Source organism: Mesocricetus auratus, unplaced genomic scaffold (genome assembly GCF_017639785.1).
Source record: "Mesocricetus auratus isolate SY011 unplaced genomic scaffold, BCM_Maur_2.0 Super-Scaffold_100676, whole genome shotgun sequence".
Taxonomy (NCBI): domain Eukaryota; kingdom Metazoa; phylum Chordata; class Mammalia; order Rodentia; family Cricetidae; genus Mesocricetus; species Mesocricetus auratus.
The window spans coordinates 55,116,462-55,137,470 of NW_024429266.1; the positions used below are offsets into that span (position 1 = coordinate 55,116,462).

At 44.4% G+C, this 21,009-nt stretch overlaps 1 protein-coding gene across 2 annotated transcripts; it reads right to left on the reverse strand.

Annotated features, from left to right (window-relative positions):
* Positions 1-1,698: 1,698 nt before the first annotated feature.
* On the reverse strand, positions 1,699-19,976 carry Adipor1 (adiponectin receptor 1). Of its 2 annotated transcripts, none has more exons than XM_005073381.4 (8): positions 19,818-19,976; positions 13,027-13,261; positions 11,222-11,338; positions 10,253-10,424; positions 8,234-8,420; positions 6,197-6,384; positions 2,848-3,041; positions 1,699-2,550 (listed from the first exon to the last, which is right to left on the reverse strand). In XM_005073381.4, the coding sequence occupies exons 2-8, from the start codon at positions 13,165-13,167 to the stop codon at positions 2,422-2,424; spliced, it is 1,128 nt and encodes a 375-aa protein (XP_005073438.1). In that variant the 5' UTR covers positions 13,168-13,261; positions 19,818-19,976; the 3' UTR covers positions 1,699-2,421. The 2 variants fall into 2 exon arrangements, with proteins under 2 accessions (XP_005073438.1, XP_005073439.1); XM_005073382.4 differs by lacking the exon at positions 19,818-19,976 and adding an exon at positions 19,415-19,716.
* Positions 19,977-21,009: the final 1,033 nt, after the last annotated feature.

Here is a 21,009-nt window from a genome sequence, read left to right on the forward strand (position 1 = left end):
GCATCACATCTAAACAGGATTAGATTTTATCCAAACACCACCTTCAAAAGGATAGAAACACATCTTCCTGCTAAGGAAATGTCCCAAGAGAAATACAGGAGGCAGACACCAGACTTGACTGCTGCTTCATTATGTTTTGTGAACCCAAATGAGAAGTCAGTGCTTTTTAGCAAGTTTCTGAGTGCCTGTTATATAATATTTACATCTTCAACAAATTCATCCAAATTTGCTGATTTCTGACCGACCTACCTCTGAACTCCCCAGACAGCATGCCTATAGGAAACCATGCCCAGTTTATGTGGTACTGGAGACTGACCCTAGGACTTTATCCATGCTAGGCAGGCACTCTCCTAACCAAACATCACTCCTTATTAATGCAGATAGACTTTCATGAAAATATAGTAGCTTTGTTAAGAAAACAACAACAAAAAAGTTTTATAAGCTAAGTGTAGAAGCACATGCCTGTAATCCCACCATTGGGCCATTTTCAATACATAGCAAGTTTGAGGCCAGCCTAGGTACAAGAGACCCTCTCAAAAACAAAACAAAAAGAAGTGCTTTTGAATATGAAAGGGCTTTTAAACTGTAAACTACTTCTGTCCTAAGGGAAAGGACTTTCTTTTCCCAAAATGCAAAAGGTGAGGGCAAAACTAATCAAAGTAGGCTATAAAAACATTTGTGAAGCATAATACTTATGATCCCAGCACTCAGGAGGCAGAGACAAGCGAATCTCTGTGAGTTATTTCAAAGCCAGCCTGGTCCACATAGGGTTTTAGGCCTGAGTTACACAATGAGACCAACTTAAAAAAAACAAAAAAACAAAAAATCCCTGGTGGTGCACACCTGTAATCCCAGCTACTCTTGACTCTCATGCAGGATTAGCCTGGGCAACAGAGTAAGTTCAAAGGCAGCCTGATCAATTTAATGACACCCTCAGTTGTACAAACTTTAAAGTGAACACACTGTACCTCATGGCTCTCTGTTGACTACTCATTTGCTGGTAATCACTATAACTTACACTACCCAATGAACAGAACCTCTTAATCACAAAGATATCAAAGAACATAACTCACCCTTTGGGGAGACACCACAGCCAAATAGGTGGCCTTTTGTGGGTCGGGGTCTGTGTGAGGGAGTATAGACATGCAGGCCAAACTTTTTTTTGGGGGGACAGGTTCTCTAGCATGGAATTAGCCAGGAAGACTAGGTTGGCTGGCTAGGGAGGCCCAGTGACTCACTTTCCCATCTTCCCAGCTCTGGGACTACAAGAACATGCACCCCTTCCCTGGTTGTATATGTCAAACATTGAATTGACTGATCTATTCTCTAGCAGCCAAGCTCTAGGGTATATCTCAACACCTCTGTGACTCTTATAATAACTTACACTACTATAATACCATAATCTTTATTTATTTATTTTTTTAGGCAGAGTCTCAAGAATACTAGTCTCACACTAGGCAAACACTCTACATTCTGAGGGACATCCCCAGTCTGCACAGTAATTTTCCTAACCAGATATCTGTGTGGAGCTACGTTGTATTAGAGATCAGAAACTGGGAACTGAATTATGCTTATTCACTGACCATATATGTTAGACTGTCAGTACGATTCAGGTTTGTGTCTCAGTAGAAGCTGGAGTCCTCACAAACCTCAATTCTTTGGAGTTGTGAGCAAGCAGTGGAGACAATACACGTTAACTCTTTGAATGCCAAGCACTGTCTGTACTTTCTTTTATTATAATAGTATTTGCATCAAGGTACATAGCAATGATAGCAGGTTTCTTTTTAAAGCTTAGTATTAAATATTAAATATCTTCCCCATTTTAATTTTACATTACTCTGCCAAGAAAAAAAAAAGGTTTTAAACTTAAGTTATTTGAAGCCTGGACATACTTCCATGATTAGCCGGGCTACATCAAGGCGGTGGCTTTGTTTGTCCTGCCATATAAGCAGATCTAGGCCCTAGAAAGACGGGACTAGGTTATAATTGTTTTTGAAAAGTGTGCTACAAAAATGGATGGCCTGTTATCAACCAGGTTACAAAGTAAGGATGGGGAGTAAGGGAGGGATATTTTCTTCAAGAAAAAACAAAACATAATTTCTGAAGAATCCCAGTTCATAATTTTTTCCCCAAAATGGCTGGAGGAATGGGTGAAATCTCAACATGAGCTTCAAAGTCTACCCTTGACGGACCAGGAGTCCTAGCTGAGGTGACTGCTGAGGAGGTGGCACCCAGCCAGGGAATGGAAAGGGGAGGTTTATTGCCCAGTGGCTGTGACAGTGAGCTGAAGCTGACTGGTACTCAATTTTCTAAGAGGTTTCTTCTAGAAACAGACAACGCAGACTCTCCCTCTTACTTCAGCAAAGAAGTTATTTTTAAAAGCACTTGGGAAGTTCCTCCTCCATCCTCGGGTGGGAAGGCTCAGAGAAGGGAGTCGTCAGTACAGCCTCCTTCTAGACCGTAGCGGAATTCCTGAAGGTTGGAGACCCCATAGAAGTGGACAAAAGCTGCTGCCACCACCAGGACGTGGAAAATCTGATGAGACTGGAACTGCAGGAATAAACAGAGACACACTGTTAGGGATGAAGAGGAGTGGGAGGACATTTGTCTCTTCTGGTCTCTCCTTAAAAACTGCCTGACATCACAAAAGTCATGTTTGCTACAGAACATTGTAAGAGAAACTATCAGAGAGACATTAGTGTCAATTTTAGTTATCCTCCTGCTTCAGACACAATGTACAGTCAAATACTTCATGACCCAAATCTCTTAACACCTTCTGCTCAGAGCTTTGGCCCTGGGTCAGCCAGTCACTCACCATCAGAGACCCTGCTAAGAGTCACTTCTTACCCATATGTCAAATTTTCCAGGAAAGAAGCGCTCAGGAATCCGAGCAGCATATAGGCCAGCTCCAGTGATGTACATCACAGCCATGAGGAAGAACCAGCCCATCTGGCCCACGGTGGTGGCCTTCACAAAGCCCTCAGCGATTGTAAAGTGCATGGTGGGTACCACACCACTCAAGCCAAGTCCCAGGAACACTCCTGAACAGAACAGACATAACTGTCAAGCAGGAAATAGCTAGGTGGAAGGCACTGCTTCGAATCTGGAATTTACGTGTTCATGAAAAGCAACCATTTTCTGATGAATAGTACATGTTTAGGGGATGCAGACAAAGATGATCAACAGTCAACAGGTAAGTTCTTGCAGGTTGAGAGGATTTGTGCCCTCTTTTGGCCTCGGTGGATACCTGCACACACATGGCAGACACAGACTCACACACATATACAAATAAAGTAAGTAGGGGGGGACAAGGAGAGTAGGGCTAGCTGGCAGTGAACTCCTTTAATTGCAGAACCTGCGAGGCAGAGACTTCCCAGTTTAGTTTCCAGCACCCAGGTTTGGTGATTCACAACTGCCTGGAACTCCAACTTCTGATTTGACAATCTCTTCTAGCTTCCATGGCACATGCACAGATACACACTAAGATACACTCATAATCATAAATAAATAATACAATTATTTGAAGGGATCATTAAAACACCTGCACAAGATCAAGTCAGTCAAAATTCCAGCATGGATAGATAGGAGAGAGGGTCACAAGGTCCCACCACTAAGGAGCTGTGACAGTTGGCAGATACTGGTAAAAGCAGTCAGTTTTCTTTGCGGGATGTAGCCACTGGGAGGTTGTCAAGGTTTCAGTGGATGGCCCCACACCCATGTACATATGGGCAGAACTAACTGGACTCAGCAGGCCATTTGAAGAAAAGAGAGGGTGTGAAGTTGGGAGGGGAACAGATGGAGGCTGGAAGGAAACTGGAGAGGGGAGCAGATAGAATCAAAATACACTGCATGAAATTCTTAATAAAATTTACATTTATATTTTTTTCTTGTTTTATCTTTGCTTTTCAAGACCAGGTTTCTCTGTGTAGCCCTGGCTGGCTTAGAACTTGCTCTGTAGACCAGGCTGACCTCAAATTCAGATTCACCTGCTTTTCCTCCCAAGTGCCACCACTGCACAGCTACAATTTACATTTTTTAAAATCATTAAAAATAAACTGAAGTGACGTGGGATGTTTTTCTGTACACTGTGAATATGTGTTGCTCTCACTGATTGATAAAGCTGCTTTGCCCTATTTCAAAGAGCCAGGTGGGAAATCCAGAAATACAGGAGAAGAAGGGCAGAGACTGAGAGATGCCAGCAGCCACCCAAGGAGCAACAAGTCAGAGCACCATTGGTAAGCCACGGGGCCATGTGGTGATACACAGATGAATAGAAAATGGATTAATTTAAATGTAAGAGCTACCTAGTAATAAGCCTGAGCCATCGGCCAAACCTTTATAATTAATATTAAGTCTCTGAGTGATTATTTAAAAATGGCTGTGAGGCTGGGAGGGACAGAAAAGCCTCCAGTTACACTGAGGTGATCAGATCATCTGAGTAGAGAGATGTACCCAGATGAGCAGTTGCCTGAAGCTGCAGGGACACACAAATAAGTAACAATGGAAGAATACTGTTCCCATCCTGCATAGAACCAGGGCGAGGACTGTCCTCTCTGCTTTGCAGATGCCCTTTTTAAACAGTCCCTGACAAATAGTTGGTGTTCAATTAATATTTCTTTTAGCTGAAGATTTTTTAAAGCATATATAATTAAGAAAGGGGCAGAAGCCGGGCAGTGGTGGTACACACCTTTAATTTTAGCACTTGGGAGGCAGAGGCAGGTTGTGGATCTCTGAGTTCAAAGCCAGCCTGGTCTACAAAGTGAGTTCCAGACCAGCCAGGTCTACACAGAAAAACCCTGTCTTGAAAAACAAAATGAAGGGGAGGGGGTAGAGACGGTTCAAAAATTAAGAGTACTTTGTAAGGATATGGGTTCAAGTCCCAGCACTCAAATGGCATTCAAGTGGTGCACAGACATAAATGTGGACAAAACAAACATGCACATAATCTAGAAACAAAGAGTTGGGGTACTTAAAACTAATGATAATTGGTGGTGTTGCTCCAAGTAATAAAAACTTAAAAGTATCTAGATGAGTCAACATGAAGGAAGATGTCTAAATGCTTGCTGCTATTATATTGGTTGCTACCAATCTTTATGCTCAAGGTATCTATTACAGGTAAAATACTCCAGGGTGTCCAAGTGTGTAAATTTTTTTTTGTTTTGAGACAGTCTTGATTTGCCTAGAAACATATGGAATTCTTCTGCTTCACTCTTCCAAATACTGGGGTTACAGGCATAAATCACCACACCTAGCTTGGGTATGTTAATTTTCATCCCTTGTTTGAGTGCTTAGGATTCAGTCATTAAAATGACTGTGCTTGCTACATATTTATCTATTTATTTGTTTTGGGTTTTTGAGACAGGGTTTCTCTGTGTAGCCCTGGCTGTCCTGACTTGCTTTATAGATCAGGCTAGACTCAAACTCAAGAGATCCACCTGCCTCTGCCTCCCAAGTGCTGGGATTCAGAGCATGAGCCACCACACCTCACTTATGCTTGCTGTATTTTCAAAACAGCAAACCATAGATATGCATGAAGCTAACTAAACAGTTGCATGATGACCTGTTGTATTAGCACTAAAATATCAAGGGAAAACTGAGGCTTGAAATTCATGCCACTTTTCAAGTTTTAAACATAAATCAATTTGTGGTGGATTTCATGAATTAAAATTTAAGGCTGAGCTGACTCAGCCCATGGTTCAACACCTCTGAGCTTTACAACATGTCCTCCTACCTGCTTAGCCCCTTTCTTTCTTTCCCTCTCCCTCTCTGGTACTAGGGATTGAACTCTAGGTCTTGTACATACAAGGCAAGAAGCAAATGCTCATCCTTGAAATGATCATCTCCAGTCCTTTTATCTTTTACTTTGAGACAGGGTCATCAGGCTGGCCTTGAACTTCTGATCCAGTCACATCAATGTCTTGAGTAATTGGGATTAGAGCAGTGGTCGTCAACCTTTGGGTTGAGACCCGAGACCCCTTTGGGGGATGTTGAGCAGCCCTTTCACAGGGGTTGCATAAGACCATTGGAAAACACAGATATTTATAACAGTAGCAAAACTACAGTTATGAAGTAGCAACAAAAATCTTATGGTGGGGGGATCACCATACATGAGGAACCGTATTAAAGTGTCGCAGCATCAGGAAGGTTGAGAACCACTGGGTTAGAGGCATGCAGCACCAAGCCCAGTCCTACTGACCTGCTCTTGTTTGCCGGTGCTTAGGAGTGGCAAATCGATCCCACTGTGCCACAATGATGGCAGAAATGCCCAGGACGCAGACGATGGAGAGGTAGATGAGCCGTGGCTGTGGGGAGCAGTAGAAGGAGTAATAGAGCCAGGGGACAAAGCTCCCCATAATCAGTAGAGCAATCCCTGAATAGTCCAGTCTAAAAATAAGCCACAAAAATCAAGCGCATGAATGGGAGAAATGAAGAATCCTGTGGCTCACTACATAGTTAACTGTTTTTCACCTGCACCTAGGTTTGATCCTCTCTAGTCTCAACCTTCCCCACAACCTCTCCTGGGAACTAAACTGGACTCATAGGACATTTGGAAAAAAAAAAGGAGGGTGAAGTCGGGAGGGGGACAGGATAGGGAAAGTCTAGAAGGAAGCTGGGGTGGGAATAGATGGAATCAAAACACGTAAGTATAAAGTTTACATTGTGTTAGTTCTGTCTTTGTTTTTTGAGACCAGGTTTCTCGGAATAGCCCTGGCTGTCCAGGAACTCTCTCCATAGTTTGAGGCTCCCCCAAATTAAGCACATTCTACTTTTCAGTAGAAATTCTCTGAGAAAGCCAGGTGTCCTGCAATCCTAGCACTTGGACCATGGAAGCCTGAGGAGGGGGAGTTCAAGACCACACAGAGAACTTTAAGGCCACCCTGTGCTGCACAAGACACTTTTAGAAATTCTGCCACAATCAGCTGGTCCCAGCATCACACTCAGGAAGGGCTCAGGGTTATTTCTCCAATCTGATGGAATTCTGAAAGTAAAACCCTTAGACTAGGATCATTGGGGGATTTTTGTTGTGTTTTTTAGACAAGGTCCTGCTAAAAGATCTTAAACTCATTAGGTAGCCTACATTGTTATCCAATTTGTAGTTCATTCTCTCGCCTCTGCCTCCTGAGTGCTGGGATTACAGTTATGTGCCACCATGCTTGGTGTAAAGTACTTTTGCTTGTTCTGTTCTTATTGACTTTTCCCTTTAAATTATTTGTTTGTGTGCATGTATGTATGTTCACTATCACCTGAGTATGGAAGTCAGAGTTGGTTCTTGCTTTCTACATGTGGGTCCCAGGATTGAACCTGGGTCGTCAGGCATGGTGGCAGGTGCTTTGCCCACTGAGTCACCTGACTCACTCTTCTTTTTTGGAGAAAGTCTTGCTCTCTATCCTCTATCCTAGGCTGGCCTGAAATTCACCATGTGGTAACCAGGGCTAGGTTGAAACAGCCATTTTCCTCCCTGAGCCTCCTAAGGCTGAGATTATAAATATAAATATTAGTTACCAGATCTGTTTTTTCCCTTTGTGATTTTAGACAGGGTCTTGCTATATTTTCAGGCTTATTTCAAATTTCTGTTCTCATGTGGTCCTCCTGTCTCAGCCCACTGAGTAGCTGAGAACACAGGTGCATCCTACCCTGCTGGGCATGGACCTGCTAAATAATAATGATGAACTCTAGTCATTGGTGTTACTGGGAGAAACAAAATAATCTACCACCATTACTAAGAAAGCAGGCACAACCACTACCACTCAAGTAAACAGAACCCCATGCTGAGCCGGGGACACTGACTGTGCCTGACAGACAGGCATCTAGTACTGCCTGGTCCACAAAGATAAGCTTCTGGGGGAGCAGGGCTGGAGGGGGGGGAGCAGAGCACTAGCAGTATGAAGCACAGACTATCTGCCACACACTACTTTCTACTTTGGTTGAGCCAATACAAGGATAAACTAATATTATGCACAACATGGTCTTGAAAGCAACCCATGGACACCTCAACTTTCACAAAAGACAGTACTGTTTCAGTGGAAAACATATCCCAGGACTGGTTTCTATCTGCTGAGGGAAGAGGTCATAAGAAGTTTATCGTGAAGTTTTTACGTAACAACAGAAGAGAAAACCTCATTTCCTTGAGCACAACAGGGATTCAATAATAGTTACAGCGGCTCCAAGCATGCGCTCAGCACTGGGACAAGATGCGACAATGGTCTTTGCTTCTGCTCTTCTTTCAACTTACTTGGAAAAAGTCCGAGAGACTTTCTCTGAATGACAATAGACGGTGTGGAACAGCCAGGAGAAGCTGAGGCAGAGCACTGCACCCAGAAAGAACATCCCAAACACCACCTTTTCCTGCAGGGGAGCCATGAAGTACATATTTGGTCTGAGCATAGTCAAGATTCCCAAAAAGAGAAACAGCACAAAACCTGTGCAAGGGAAAAAGAGAAAACAAAAAAACCCATGAGGAAAAGTGGAATGAGTGTATGCCCTGTGACAACTGATGTTTCTATTAGTAAACTAGGAGAATTAGCCACGAACTGCCATCAGCAAGAGAAACAAACCTGGACAAAGACACTTTCTCTTTTTTATTCTTTTTTCTTTTTTTGGTTTTTCGAGACAAAGTTTCTCTGTGTAGGGCTGGATGTTCTCAAACTCAATCCACCTGCCTCTGCCTCCCAAGTGCTGGAGTGCCCAGCAAGACTTTTTTTTTTTTTTTTTTTTTTTTGGTTTTTCAAGACAGGGTTTCTCTGTATTTTGGAGGCTGTCCTGGAACTCACTCTCTAGACTAGGCTGGCCTGGAACTCAGAGATCCGCCTGCCTCTGCCTCCTGAGTGCTGGGATTAAAGGCATATGCCACCAATGCCCGGCCAGCAAAAAATTTTATTACTGAGGCAGGGTCTCATGTAACCCCTGCTGGCTTCCAACTCCCTGTATAGCTAAGGATGATCCTTCTCACCTCCCTACCTCCATCTCCTGAGTATTAGGATTGCAGGCATGTGCCACCATGCCCAGTTTTCTTGATGCTAGGGATCAAACCCAGGGCTTCTTGAAGGCAGGCAAATACACTATCAGCTAATATACATTCTCGGGCCACAAAAATTCCATTCTGTGAAATGTTGGCTTAGGAAACAGGAGTTCCCACCACATGAATGTTCTACTAGGAATCCAATTACAACATACAGTACCATTTTCTGTTTTGGCCCTCCTACCCTGTTGTAATAATCAGCAATAAAATGTCAATTAAAGTCAATGGTAATTTAAAGGCAAAACTCCTGATATCAGTTATTCATAGAAATTTTATCCTCTCCCCAAGGACAAACACTATAGAATTCCTTGGCAAGTAAGACTAGAATTCCCTTTTTGTTGTTTACTTCTTTGTTTTTGAGACAGGGTGTAGTGGTTTGGAAGAAAATGGTTCCATTGGTTTACAGGGAGTGACACTATTAGTAGGTATGGCCTAGTTGGAAGAAATGTGACACTGGGGTGGGCTTTTGAGGTCTCAGATGCTCAAGCCAGGTCTGTCTGGTGATCTGGATGTAGAACTCTCAGTTCCTTCTCTGGTACCACGTCTTACCTGCATGCCGCCATGCTTCCTATCTTGATGACAGTGGACTAAACTTCTGAACTTTAAGCCAGTCCCAATTAACATTTTCTTTTATAAGAGTTGCCATGGTCATGGTGTCTCTTCACAGCAATAGAAACCCCAACTAAGACACAGGGTCTCACTATGTAGCTCTGGTCAGTCTGAAACTCCTATGTAAAGCAGACACAAACCCAAAGAGATCCAAGTGCTGGGATTAAAGGCGTATGTCTTAGGTGAGGTTTCTATTGCTGCTAAGAGACACCATGACCATGGCAATTCTTTTTTTTTTTTTCCTTTTTTTCATGGCAACTCTTATAAAGGAAAACATTTAATTGGGGCTGGTTTAGTTCACTGTCATCACAGTGGGAAGCATGGCACATGCAGACAGACATGGTACTTGAGAGGGTGTTGAGAGTTCTACATCCAGCAGCAGGCAGAGAACTGGCTTGAGCATCTGAGACCTCAAAGCCTACTTCTAGTGACAAACTCCCTCCAACAAGGCCACACCTACTCCACACCTAATAGTGCCACCCCCTGTGAGCCTATGGGGGCCATTTTCTTCCAAACCACTACAGTGTGCACCAATCTAAGACTAGAATTCTTCCTGCGAATGTTGCTCAGTGGTACAGCGCTTGTCAATAAAAACTGGGTTCTTTCCTCATCTAAATCACTCACCAAGCAGATGGGTCCAGATGTTGCCAGTTTCTGTGTGGATGCGGAAGATGCTCTTGAAGCAAGCCCGAAAGGAGGGCATAGGTGGTCTATGGCCATGTAACAAGTAGTCATTGTCTTTCAGCCAGTCAGGAAGTACATCATATGGGATGACTCTCCAACGTCCTTCCCAGACCTACAATACACATGGTGCCTTTAGATGGGCCATAGTGAAAACCTGGTTTCCTGGAAATCCTGCACTGAAGAAGAACCTGTGTAGGAGGCTGACACTCACGCTTCAGATGGTCCCAAGTCACAGGAAAACAAGCCTGAAATTGGACATACCAAAGACAGAAAAAAATGGGACTAGCAGGGTAATGATTCATATTTTGATCAGTTTACAGTGAGCCTCCTATAGGCTCCTTGAATTTTCAAAATTAATATGAGAGAAAACAAAGATATTATAGACATGGTTTTCATAAACACAAGTCCTTCCTGTGATGTTCTCAGCAGAGTCCTTTGTCTACTGCTCCTCTGTCCCCTTTTATATTCTAACTGGGCTAATACTACATCTTGTAAAGCAGGAATTCTTTCTTTCTTTTAAAAATATATTTCTTGGTTGGGTGGTGGTAGCCCAAGTCTTTAATCCCTGCACCTAGGAGGCAGAGGCAGTTGGATCTCTATGAGTTTGAGGCCAGTCTGGTTTACAGAGCAAGTTCCAGGATAGGCTCCAAAGCTACACAGAGAAACCCTGTCTTAAAAAACAACAACAAAAGCATTTATTTTGTATGTATGCGTGTGGGTATACATGTTAAGAGTGTGCTTGTAAAGAGCAAAGGACAACTTGTGGGAATCATTCTTTTTTTTGAGGATCAAGGGATTGAACTCAGGTCATCAAGCAAATTTTCTTCAACCCCAGGTGAGCTTGCCAGTTAGAGACAGCCCAGGCAAACCTGCTCCCCGACCCCTTCCCTTTTCAGCTTTAGGCTGCACCTTATATACGAACTCCTCCATCTTCTCCATGGCATGGTGGGCTTGCAGAGGAAGCGTCAGTACCCGCACTTCCTCCTCCTCTTCCTGAGGCACTGGGCATGTTTGCTCTTCTTCAGCCTAAGGACGACAAACACAAAGATGGAGACATCGTCTCCTAATCTGTACCATTTCTGGGGAGATCCAAAGCATTCCACCCAGTCTCTTCATAAAGTTGGTGCCTCCTCTCCCAAACATGGGACTTACTGAGTTCACAACACCTCTGTCTGAGAGTCATACTTCGTCAATACTGGAGTGAAAGTTCTATTTGAGGATGACAGAGACTAGTCTTGGATGGACACAGGCTTAGTGTGCCAGCCCTAGATTTTTTTTAAAAATTTCATTTACTTAAATTTTATTACAGGCACATGTTGCCTTTGATGTTATATATATGTTCTCTTAAAACATTTTTTAAATTTTGTATGTGTGTTTGCATGTCAAGGCATACAGACCTGAAGACAGCTTGAGGGAGTCAGTTACCATGGAGGTTCCAGGGATCAAACTGAGCTCATCAAACTTGGCAGCAAGCACCCTTACTCACTGAACCATCTTGCCAGCCCCATTCTCTTTTAGAGGACAAGTGGTCCACAACTTCCCCCAATTTCTCAAATAGTCTTATCTTCCAGTCTACTGATAATTATCTGTCTCCCCTGCCCCAAGACAGGTTTCTTTCACTATGTAGCCCTGGCTGGCTCGGAACCCATTTATAGACCAGGGTAGCCCCTCAACCCAGGAAGATCCACCTGCCTCTGCCTCCAGCCCACTGACTTTCAAAACAAAACAAAAAAGACTGTCTTAGTGATTACCTTGACAATCTTATTTGTTGCTTTCCTATCACTTACCCTTGGATTGCTATCATGACAACTGTGGTCAATGGCAATGGCACATTTTTAATCCCAGCACCGGGAGGCAGACCAGTGGACCACTGCAATCCTAAAGTCAGTATAGCCTACATGGTAAATTAGTGAGTTCCAGTCCATTCAGAGCTACATAAAACAACAAAAACAAAATAAAAATAGGGAAAATGGCTCGGTGGTTAGGAAAACTTAATTGCTCTTACAGAGAACTGGGGTACAGTTCTCAGCACTGGCATGGAAGCTCACAACTGCCTGTAACTCCAGTTCTAGGGGATCTGATGCCCTCTAACCTCCATAGATTCTTGCATGTGTGTGTGCAGACAATTCTCTCTCTCTCTCTCTCTCTCTCTCTCTCTCTCTCTCTCTCTCTCTCTCTCTCTCCATTCCCCTATGTGAAGACCCTAATCCCTCTGATTTTATTAGGTAGATTTTAACTTGCTCACCCCAATATCCATTCTTTTTCTCTTCTCCTCAGGAACAAAAACCCTACATTAATCCAGGGTGGCAATGTTACTACAGTTTTACACCCAGGCCTCCTAAAAAGATGTGTCCCAACCTTCTCATGGAGAATATAATTAAGTTCTGCCTGAGATGCTACAAGGTCTTTCCCCTTGTCAAAATTGAAGGAATTTTCTTCTATTACATTAATTCATGTCCACTTAGAGGTTATTTTACTTCAGCTCTTCTGCTGGACACTAGGTTTATAAAAGTACTAGGTGCTCTTTTGGGAAATTAATTCCCCAAAGCTCACAGTGAGAAAAATAAAGGTCCTTACAAGTCAACTTGATAAAGACATGCACAGCGCTATTCCCAGCACTGTGGTTATTAGGGAAGCGAGATGAGATCTTAAACAATAGGCGGAAGAGGCCAGGCGGACTCTGGTCAAGGGAGTAACTCTGGAAGACAGCTTACCTTGGCTGGGCTGGAGGCTGCCCGCTTGCCCTTCTCCTCCAGCAGGGGTCCCAGTTCAGCCAGTTCCACCGTGTCAGTTTCTCTGTTACTAGAAGGAGCTCCATTGCCCTGTGCCACCACAGGCCCTTTGTGGGAAGACATCTGGCTGGTACCTCAATACCCTGCAGCTTCAGCTTGAGGAAAGGTTGGGGCCTCTCAGCCCCAGGGGGCAGAGATCTTCCTGTGATGGTAGACACTGCAAACACAAACATGAGGGGTGTTGACAACATGGAATTCATTTCTGTAACTCGACACTGAATATGACATAGCTAATCAGCTTACCCTACCCTAACTGTAAAGGCTAGCTCACTGTTTAAATGAAATCTACCATCTTCTTTAGAATATTATACCTCACCAGAAACTCTAATCTCACATATATGCATATATAAAAATCTCATTATATGCATATATGATCTCATCCCTTTTCCCAGGAAAGGCCTAGATGTGAAACTGACAACAAACATACAAAGACTTGCTGTAGAGTGTACTCTTGTTACTGTCTATTTCACTGCAGTGTACTCAATAAATGTATTTTCTTCTTTTTGGGTGAGGGAGGGTGGTTTGAGGCCAGCCTCACAATACAGCTACATTTAGCCTGGAACTTGATATGTAAACCACGCTGGTTTCAAACTCAGAGATCCACCTGCCCCTGTGTGAGTGCTGAGATTACAGGCACGTGCCACCATGCCTAGCTTTTTTCTTTAAGTGAAGCACACATCTGGCCACAAATGATCACACAGGCTTGGTAATGGATCTGAACTCACTTGGCCTTTATCTATCTATCTATCTATCTATCTATCTATCTATATCTATATATATCTATATATATATATATATATGGACAAATTGCCTTACATGGGTATACTCAGGATATACTCACTGGTTAATTCCTCTACAAAATCTGCTAATGATTGTAAGATTACACTCTGGGTTCAGGGCTCCAATAACAAGCTTTCATCACACATCTCTTACAGCCAGCAATGACTTACCTGGAAGTAGGAAGCTGAAGACAAGGAGGCACCCCAAGTTTGCCCTTTGCCACACACATACTTAATCACCAGCTCTGAAAGAGCATGTCCCAACCACCATAGCCCATAAACTTAAGCCCCACTCAAATTACTTTCTTATAAACCAGAGACAGGCATACAAGATCATTTAAGAAAATCAGCATTCAGTCTTCTCAGAAAACTCTGGAACATTCTAGGATTTTCAGCATTGGACTTGATAAGGAGAATTTTCAAAAATAGGCTTCAGGGAGATATAAACAATATAAAAAAGGAAAGGAATGTTTCCAAAGATTTCTACTATGTGGTAAATTACCAAGTCTTCCTTCTTCCAGAAACAAGGACTTTGTTACTCATAGCAACATCCCTAGCCAGAACATTAACACAGGACAATGCAGGAAAAAACCACCGGTTGTATGATGAGAGAAGAATTAAAACTTAAGAGCCAGTCTTTCATGTTGAGAAGTAAACATGACTATTCCTCAGAGACACAATACTTCCCCCATGGCATGGCAGCTCACTATATAAACAAACATCCTTGGCATCTGTACTAGTCTTTACCCAAGAGTAATCTCCATTCCTCCCAGAGATTATAATTAGGTGGATGTAGGTTATGGCTAATCTTAGATATCAATGACCGGATTAAGGAGCATCCAGACAATTGGCAAAGCATCCTTTGGGGTGCTGGGTTTCAGGAAGACACTGGCTTTTGATTTAATGACCCGAGTAAGGAAGATCTGCTCCCATCCATTAGAGTGGACATCATCTAACTGGCTGTACCCCAGGCAGAACAAAACAGAGGAAAAGTGAACTTTAATCCAGCACTTGAGAGGCAGAGGCAGGTGGATCTGGGTGAATTCAAGACCAGCCTGGTCTACATAGAGTTCCAGGCCAGCCAGAGCTACACAATATACTCTGTCTCAAATACATACACACACACACACACACACACACACACACACACACACACACACACACACACACACTTAAGACATATTCTCTCTCGGTGATGGAAGTTTCTACTTGTAGAGATTTACAACTCTAGGTTCTCTGGCCTTTGGACTCTGGGACAAGCACCAACAACCTCAAGCATTCAGCCTTCATCTGGTAATCACACCACTAGATTCCCTAGTTCTCCAGCTTGCAGATGGTCTATTTGCAGAGTTAACCTCCACCCTCATGTGGGCTAATTCCCCCTCTCAAATGCCTGCACCTACCTGCCTGCCTCCTATTGGTTCTGGAGGTACCTGACTAATAGTTTAATCTGCCCTCAGGTGAAGGCAATCCTCAGAGTCCATGCATCATGCTACGCCTCACACACAGGTAAAGCTCAAACAGTCAAACCTAGTCCCACTGAGACACAAACAATAACACACTATACAGCACACCTTTATGCCAACACAGCCAGTTCCTCCTCCTTGAAGTGTGCAAGGCTGTGACAAGACATTTGCCAACATACACATAGTCACAGTCAACACTTGAGCTCAAGACGAACAGGAAACTGGAGGCCCCTGGAAACCTCAGCGGATAAGCAACTCATATGAAAAGAAATATTGGGAAATCTTAACTGCCAACCTCAAAACATACTTCCTCAATGGGAACTCCTACTGAATAAACAGTTCTCAGAGGTCAACTTGTAACACTGAGCAGCAAACAAACAAATAGCTTTGGTCATCTTTGAGCGGTCTGAAAAGAAGGGCACACTAAACTACCAGGTAGAGGGCAGCCAGGGGAGAAACTAAACATTCTGGAACACAATAACAATTCACGGGTCCTAAAATTATGCAGATCCATAGTTCTGGTCTGAATGTGTATTTCACAATGAATGAAGGAAGTACAATGCAGCCAACAAACATGATTTATCACCATACCACTGGCAAGGTCTGTGCCATTTTTCTACTGGGGGCTTTACCTAATCCTTTCCTCCAGAATAAACCAACTCATTCATTGAATAACAAACACATTTAGTAGAATAAGGTCTTGTGCAAAACAGAAGTTGAACAACTTATATCACTGTCTTTGATATTATCAGACAGCTTAAGTTAATTTGTGACATGTCCATATTAAGTGACATGATATCACTTTTCCAGGAGAACCATGCAGGAAGAGAGTTCTTTAAACAGAATGGTCACACACTTAGTTCAGTTGAGTGCTGTTTAAATATTCCACAAGAGGCACGAGAATAATACGAACTTTAAGTTGACGATAATTTACCCTCTGAAGCAATATCCAAGTTTTTCAGGCTATGACACACACTTTCCCTGGAGTCAAAGGCTCAGAGGGTCCAGGAGATTTGACCTAAGCTTCTAGACTCTTAGAGAGTGTGACGGTGAGTTGGGTCCTGTCTAAGCAGCTTGATTATCATCCTGCTACAGAAAGATCAGTCTAGCAATCCACACAAAGACCCCTTTTCTCCTCTAACAAGTCCTTGTTAGGGAGGTTAATTTCATAGCTCTACTGGGGAAAAGTGAGTCAAGGCAAAGGTCAATGTTTGACATTACCAACTACAGAAATGGGGCCTTAGCTCTTCTATTTGATGCCAACTGTCACTGACTCAGAAATGACGGGAAAGCAAGTCACAATCTAACTTCCTCTGTAGCTCTCCGTCAATTAAAGCTACCCCAACTGAAGAAAAGAGGTCTTTTTTTTTTTTTTTTTTTTTTTGGTTTTTCGAGACAGGGTTTCCCTGTGGCTTTGGAGGCTGTCCTGGAACTCACTTGGTAGACCAGGCTGGTCTCGAACTCACAGTGATCCGCCTGCCTCTGCCTCCCGAGTGCTGGGATTAAAGGCGTGCGCCACCAACGCCCGGCGAAAAGAGGTCTTTTTAATCTCAGAGACGGGTAAACTTTCCTAAGGCCAGACCCACCAAAAGAAGGGGGAGCAGGAGGACTAATAAGGGGAACTTTTATGTCACCACCCCAACTCTTTGAGACAGGGTCTTGCTAGGCCATTGTGGCTAGCTTAGGGCATCTTATATAATCTAGATTGGTCTAGAAACTCTGGCAATCCTCCTGCCTCAGCCTCCCAAATGCTGGGATTACTTACAGCTATGTACCATGCCCTGCCAGCTGCTTTTTAAAAATCAAGCACATTACAAATATTTGGTCAATACAGCTGCACTCACTCTAAATTGTGCACCCCCAAATTCACTTTAAGCCATCTATCCCTAAACTCACAAGGGAACTGGTAGGTACTTGTTTAATAGTCAGTCACCTGGAACTGGTTTGGCTAGAGAGTATCTTCAAGATCTCTGCAATTCAAGACTGCTACAAACTTCATAAGCATTAGTCATATTCCAACATTTCTGAGCAGCAAAATGAGACCAAGTTCAGCCCGGTGAGAACTGTCTGAGGAGCAGATTAGGGACAAAGGCCCATTAAGGACAAAAAGTAGCAAGTTGACAAACACCAGCACCAGGCACGAAAAACACTGAGTTACTTATTAAAGCCCGGAGATGTGAAGATGACACAGCTCCTCAGAGTGACAAGCAGATGGGCAGATAACATAGCAGGGGTGTGTCAGAGAGTTTCAACTTGGCTTTACACTACTTCCTACAGAAGCAGAGAACTCCTTACTGGCCTCCATCAAAGGATAAATTCTATCCCTTAGTCGGAGATTACCTATTGAGTACTACTACAGAATGCACAAGGGGAAGCAGCGTAAGAAGCTTGGAATTGTTGCTGAACGAGCCTTTAATCCCAGAGGCAGGTGGACCTCAGTGAGTTAAGGCCAGCCTGGTCTACAAAAGGGAGTTCCACGACAGCCAGGAATGTTACACATAGAAACCCTGTCTCGAAAAAAAACAAAAACAAGCAAACAAACGAAAACAAAAAAGGGGTTCCCAAGGGCTGTAAAGCAACTGAGAGTTGGCTTAGTGGTTAACAGCACTTGCTGCTTTTCCAGAGTACTGGTTTAATACCCAGCATTCACATGCTGGCTCACAGTTCCAAGGGATCAGACCCATCTTCTGTGAGCACCAGGCATGCACATGGTGCACATACATATATACATGCAGACCAAACAGTTGTACACATAGCATTTTTAAAAGTTAAAAAAATTAGCTGGGCATGGTGATAGCATATGCCTTTGATCCCAGCACTCAGGAGGCAAAGGCAGGTAGATCTCTAAGTTTGAGGCCAGCCTTGTCTACAAAGAGAGTTCTAAGACAGCCAAGGTTGTTACACAGAGAAACCCTGTCTTGAAAAAAAAAAAGGGGGGGGTATTGAATATATTGAGTAATTTGTTTTCCAATAGCATCACTATAAAGCTAAGTGCTAACAAGTGCTGGAGGAAATAACAAGAAAAGTGCCACTTTAGCTGAAATGGTCAAGAAAGCTTTGTAGAAGTACTTTAAGATTCGATAGGTATAGACAGTAGCAGGGCATTCCAGGAAGGCACAGTCATCTAAACAGGGGTGTGAGGAAACATGGCACCCCGTGCAGTGAATAGTCCATTTTTCCACCAGGGAATCTTAGAAAAACAAAATGAGGTCACCCTGAAGAGACAGAAGTTAGCCTAGCATTCTATTTAGGGTAGTTCACTCTGCCCACCAGCAGCGGGGGTGGAGGGGGTGGGAGACCTATTAAATTAAGGATACTTCCTAGGATTTCCTAGGATTCTCTCTGACATTCAGGCAGTAGTCACCTGTTTACTTCTTCAGAAACCGTACAATTTCTGTGAACACCACTTGAGAGTCTAGTCTGCAAGTGAAGGTCCACACCAAAGCCCAATACTTCACAGGTAACGCCAGCTTTTTAAGACTGATTTCTCAAGGACCTGCCACAAAATAGGGACACAGAAACTACTTCTGGAATAAAGAAAGGCAGTGGCTGCAAGCCGGGAACCCTGACTTTGCAATCTATTTAGCGCCATCCTACTTGAGTTCCCGGCAATGTATTGCTGCTATAAACCCCTTGGAACAGCGGCTGAACTATCACCATCTGCCCATCACTATCAAAAGGCAAAGGTAGTAAACACATCCTAACATTACTATGGTTTGGAAAAGAACCACCATTACCATCTTCATTTGATTTACCACAGCACAGCCATTGCTGGGCTCTCTGGCCCGTCTAAATACTCGAGGGAAATAATCTGATTAATATAGCAGATCCCATGGCCTCTTAATGCTCCGCTGACATCTGAAACTGTGTAAACTGAAATACGGCCAGCTTCTTCATCCACAAAGTACAAGAAACTGAGGGACAGCCACTTTATTTTCTTAAAGCCTAGTGCCAGAAGACCCAAATTCTCAAACAAAACGGCATCTATCAACCCTAGATTTCTAAGATGAAATCTGGTTCCTTCCCAACACTTCAGCATCTGTTTACATTGTAGCTGAGTATTACCTTAGGCCTGTCGACTGTCCAACAACCTCCCCTCCAAGCCTATCCAGGAGGGATCCCTGTCACGTTCGACCTGCGAATGGCGGTGGGGCCTTAGGGTTCCCGGCCACCCGGAGCCGGTGCTCCCGCACCCAACTCGCAGGCTCAACTCCGGGGGTCGCCAGCAGGGCTGGAACGTGGCCGTCTCCCGCGCGTCTGCGCAGGCACCACTCAGGGACTGCTGGGCTCCGACCGCTGAGGGCAGACCCCCGAACGGAGGCGGCGCGCGGTGGGAGGGGCCGGAAATGTTTACCGCGGACTTTTCGGAGGGCTGGGCGGTGAGCCGCGGTCCAGGGGCGGGCCACTCCCGGGCAGTCCCCTCCGGAGGCTGCAGGACCCGCGCCCCGCCCACCCGCGGGACACTTACGGCCTGGCTGGCTGCCTCTGCGTGGGGGCCGCGGGCCTGGGCGCTACATCCCGCGGCTCTGGAAGTGGCCTGCGGCCGAGGGGCGCCCGATCCTCAGCGCCCTGCCCGCGCCGGAAGGGCCGCGCGACCGCACGGCGTCACCTCCGCAGCCGCGTCACCTTCCCGGCGCTACCTCTCCCTCTCCGATCCAGGCATTCCTGCGCGTGCCAATCACCCGCGCGCTACCGCGCACGCCCCGCCTCGCCTCTATTCTAACCAATAGCTCGCTCTGGCTGTTGCAGCTTGCCCTCTCACTGGCCAACTGCAAAAGCTGCTTCTTCAGGCACACACTGGGCGCGTGATGGAAAAGGGAGCAGAGAGAATCAGATCTTACCCTGGGAAGGAATGCTGAATTTCCCACCCCACTTCCTGGCTTTTCAGTTCCGAAACACTTTTTACCCCTTTCCCTTGGTGTTGGAAATTGAACTTCTAAGCAAGCCCTGTACCATTGAACTACATCTCTAGCACCGAAACACTTTTATTTCTGTTTTAGGAAAAGGCTTAATTCTGCAACCCAGGTTGGCCTCATGCTAGCGGTAATCCTCCTGTCTCAGCTTCCCGAATGCTGGGGTTACAAACGTGCGCCACCATACACAGCCGCGAAACTCTTCATTTCTCTATCCAACTTCCTAATCCCTCCCTTTCTTCCTTCTGTATGTTATTTATGGAATGACTGCCGTGAGTCTTGGTTCCTGTTATTTCTCAGAAAGGGAGAAGTTTCAAACAAGCCTAGCTTGACAATTTTCTGCTCCAGTCTATGTTCTCATGTGACCCAGAGGGCACACCTGGGAAACAAGATAGGGTGTGTTTCTCTGACGCAGCTGAACCACGCAATATAGAATTTGGGGACTGTACAAAATGTCTTGCACTCCAAAGAATGATGCACCTCGAATACGGTTCTAGACGCTGGGAAAGGTGTCCAGATGCTAGTTGGATGCTCCAGGAGAGTGAAGTCAGTGTTGTTCTGGTTAAAAGTCTGGGCTCTCGGTTCTTGTAGACCCGTTTCCTTTCCTAGCCAGCCTCCTCTTCCACTCCTCCTGCTTTTGCGCCCGAACCTTTGGTGGACTGCCCCTTCCCTAACCATCTTCCAAAAGATCCAAGCAGTTTGGCTTTGGCTGCAGATGAGCCTAAATTTAGCTACAGGCTGTCCCAG

Coding starts and splice junctions, on each gene's coding strand:
- Adipor1 (XM_005073381.4), bottom strand. CDS start 13,167: ATGTCTTCCCACAAAGGGCCTGTGGTGGCACAGGGCAATGGAGCTCCT. Junction 11,339..13,026: donor CAGCCTCCAGCCCAGCCAAG/GTAAGCTGTCTT, acceptor TGTCGTCCTTAG/GCTGAAGAAGAGCAAACATG. Junction 8,421..10,252: donor CATCTGGACCCATCTGCTTG/GTGAGTGATTTA, acceptor TCCCTTGCACAG/GTTTTGTGCTGTTTCTCTTT.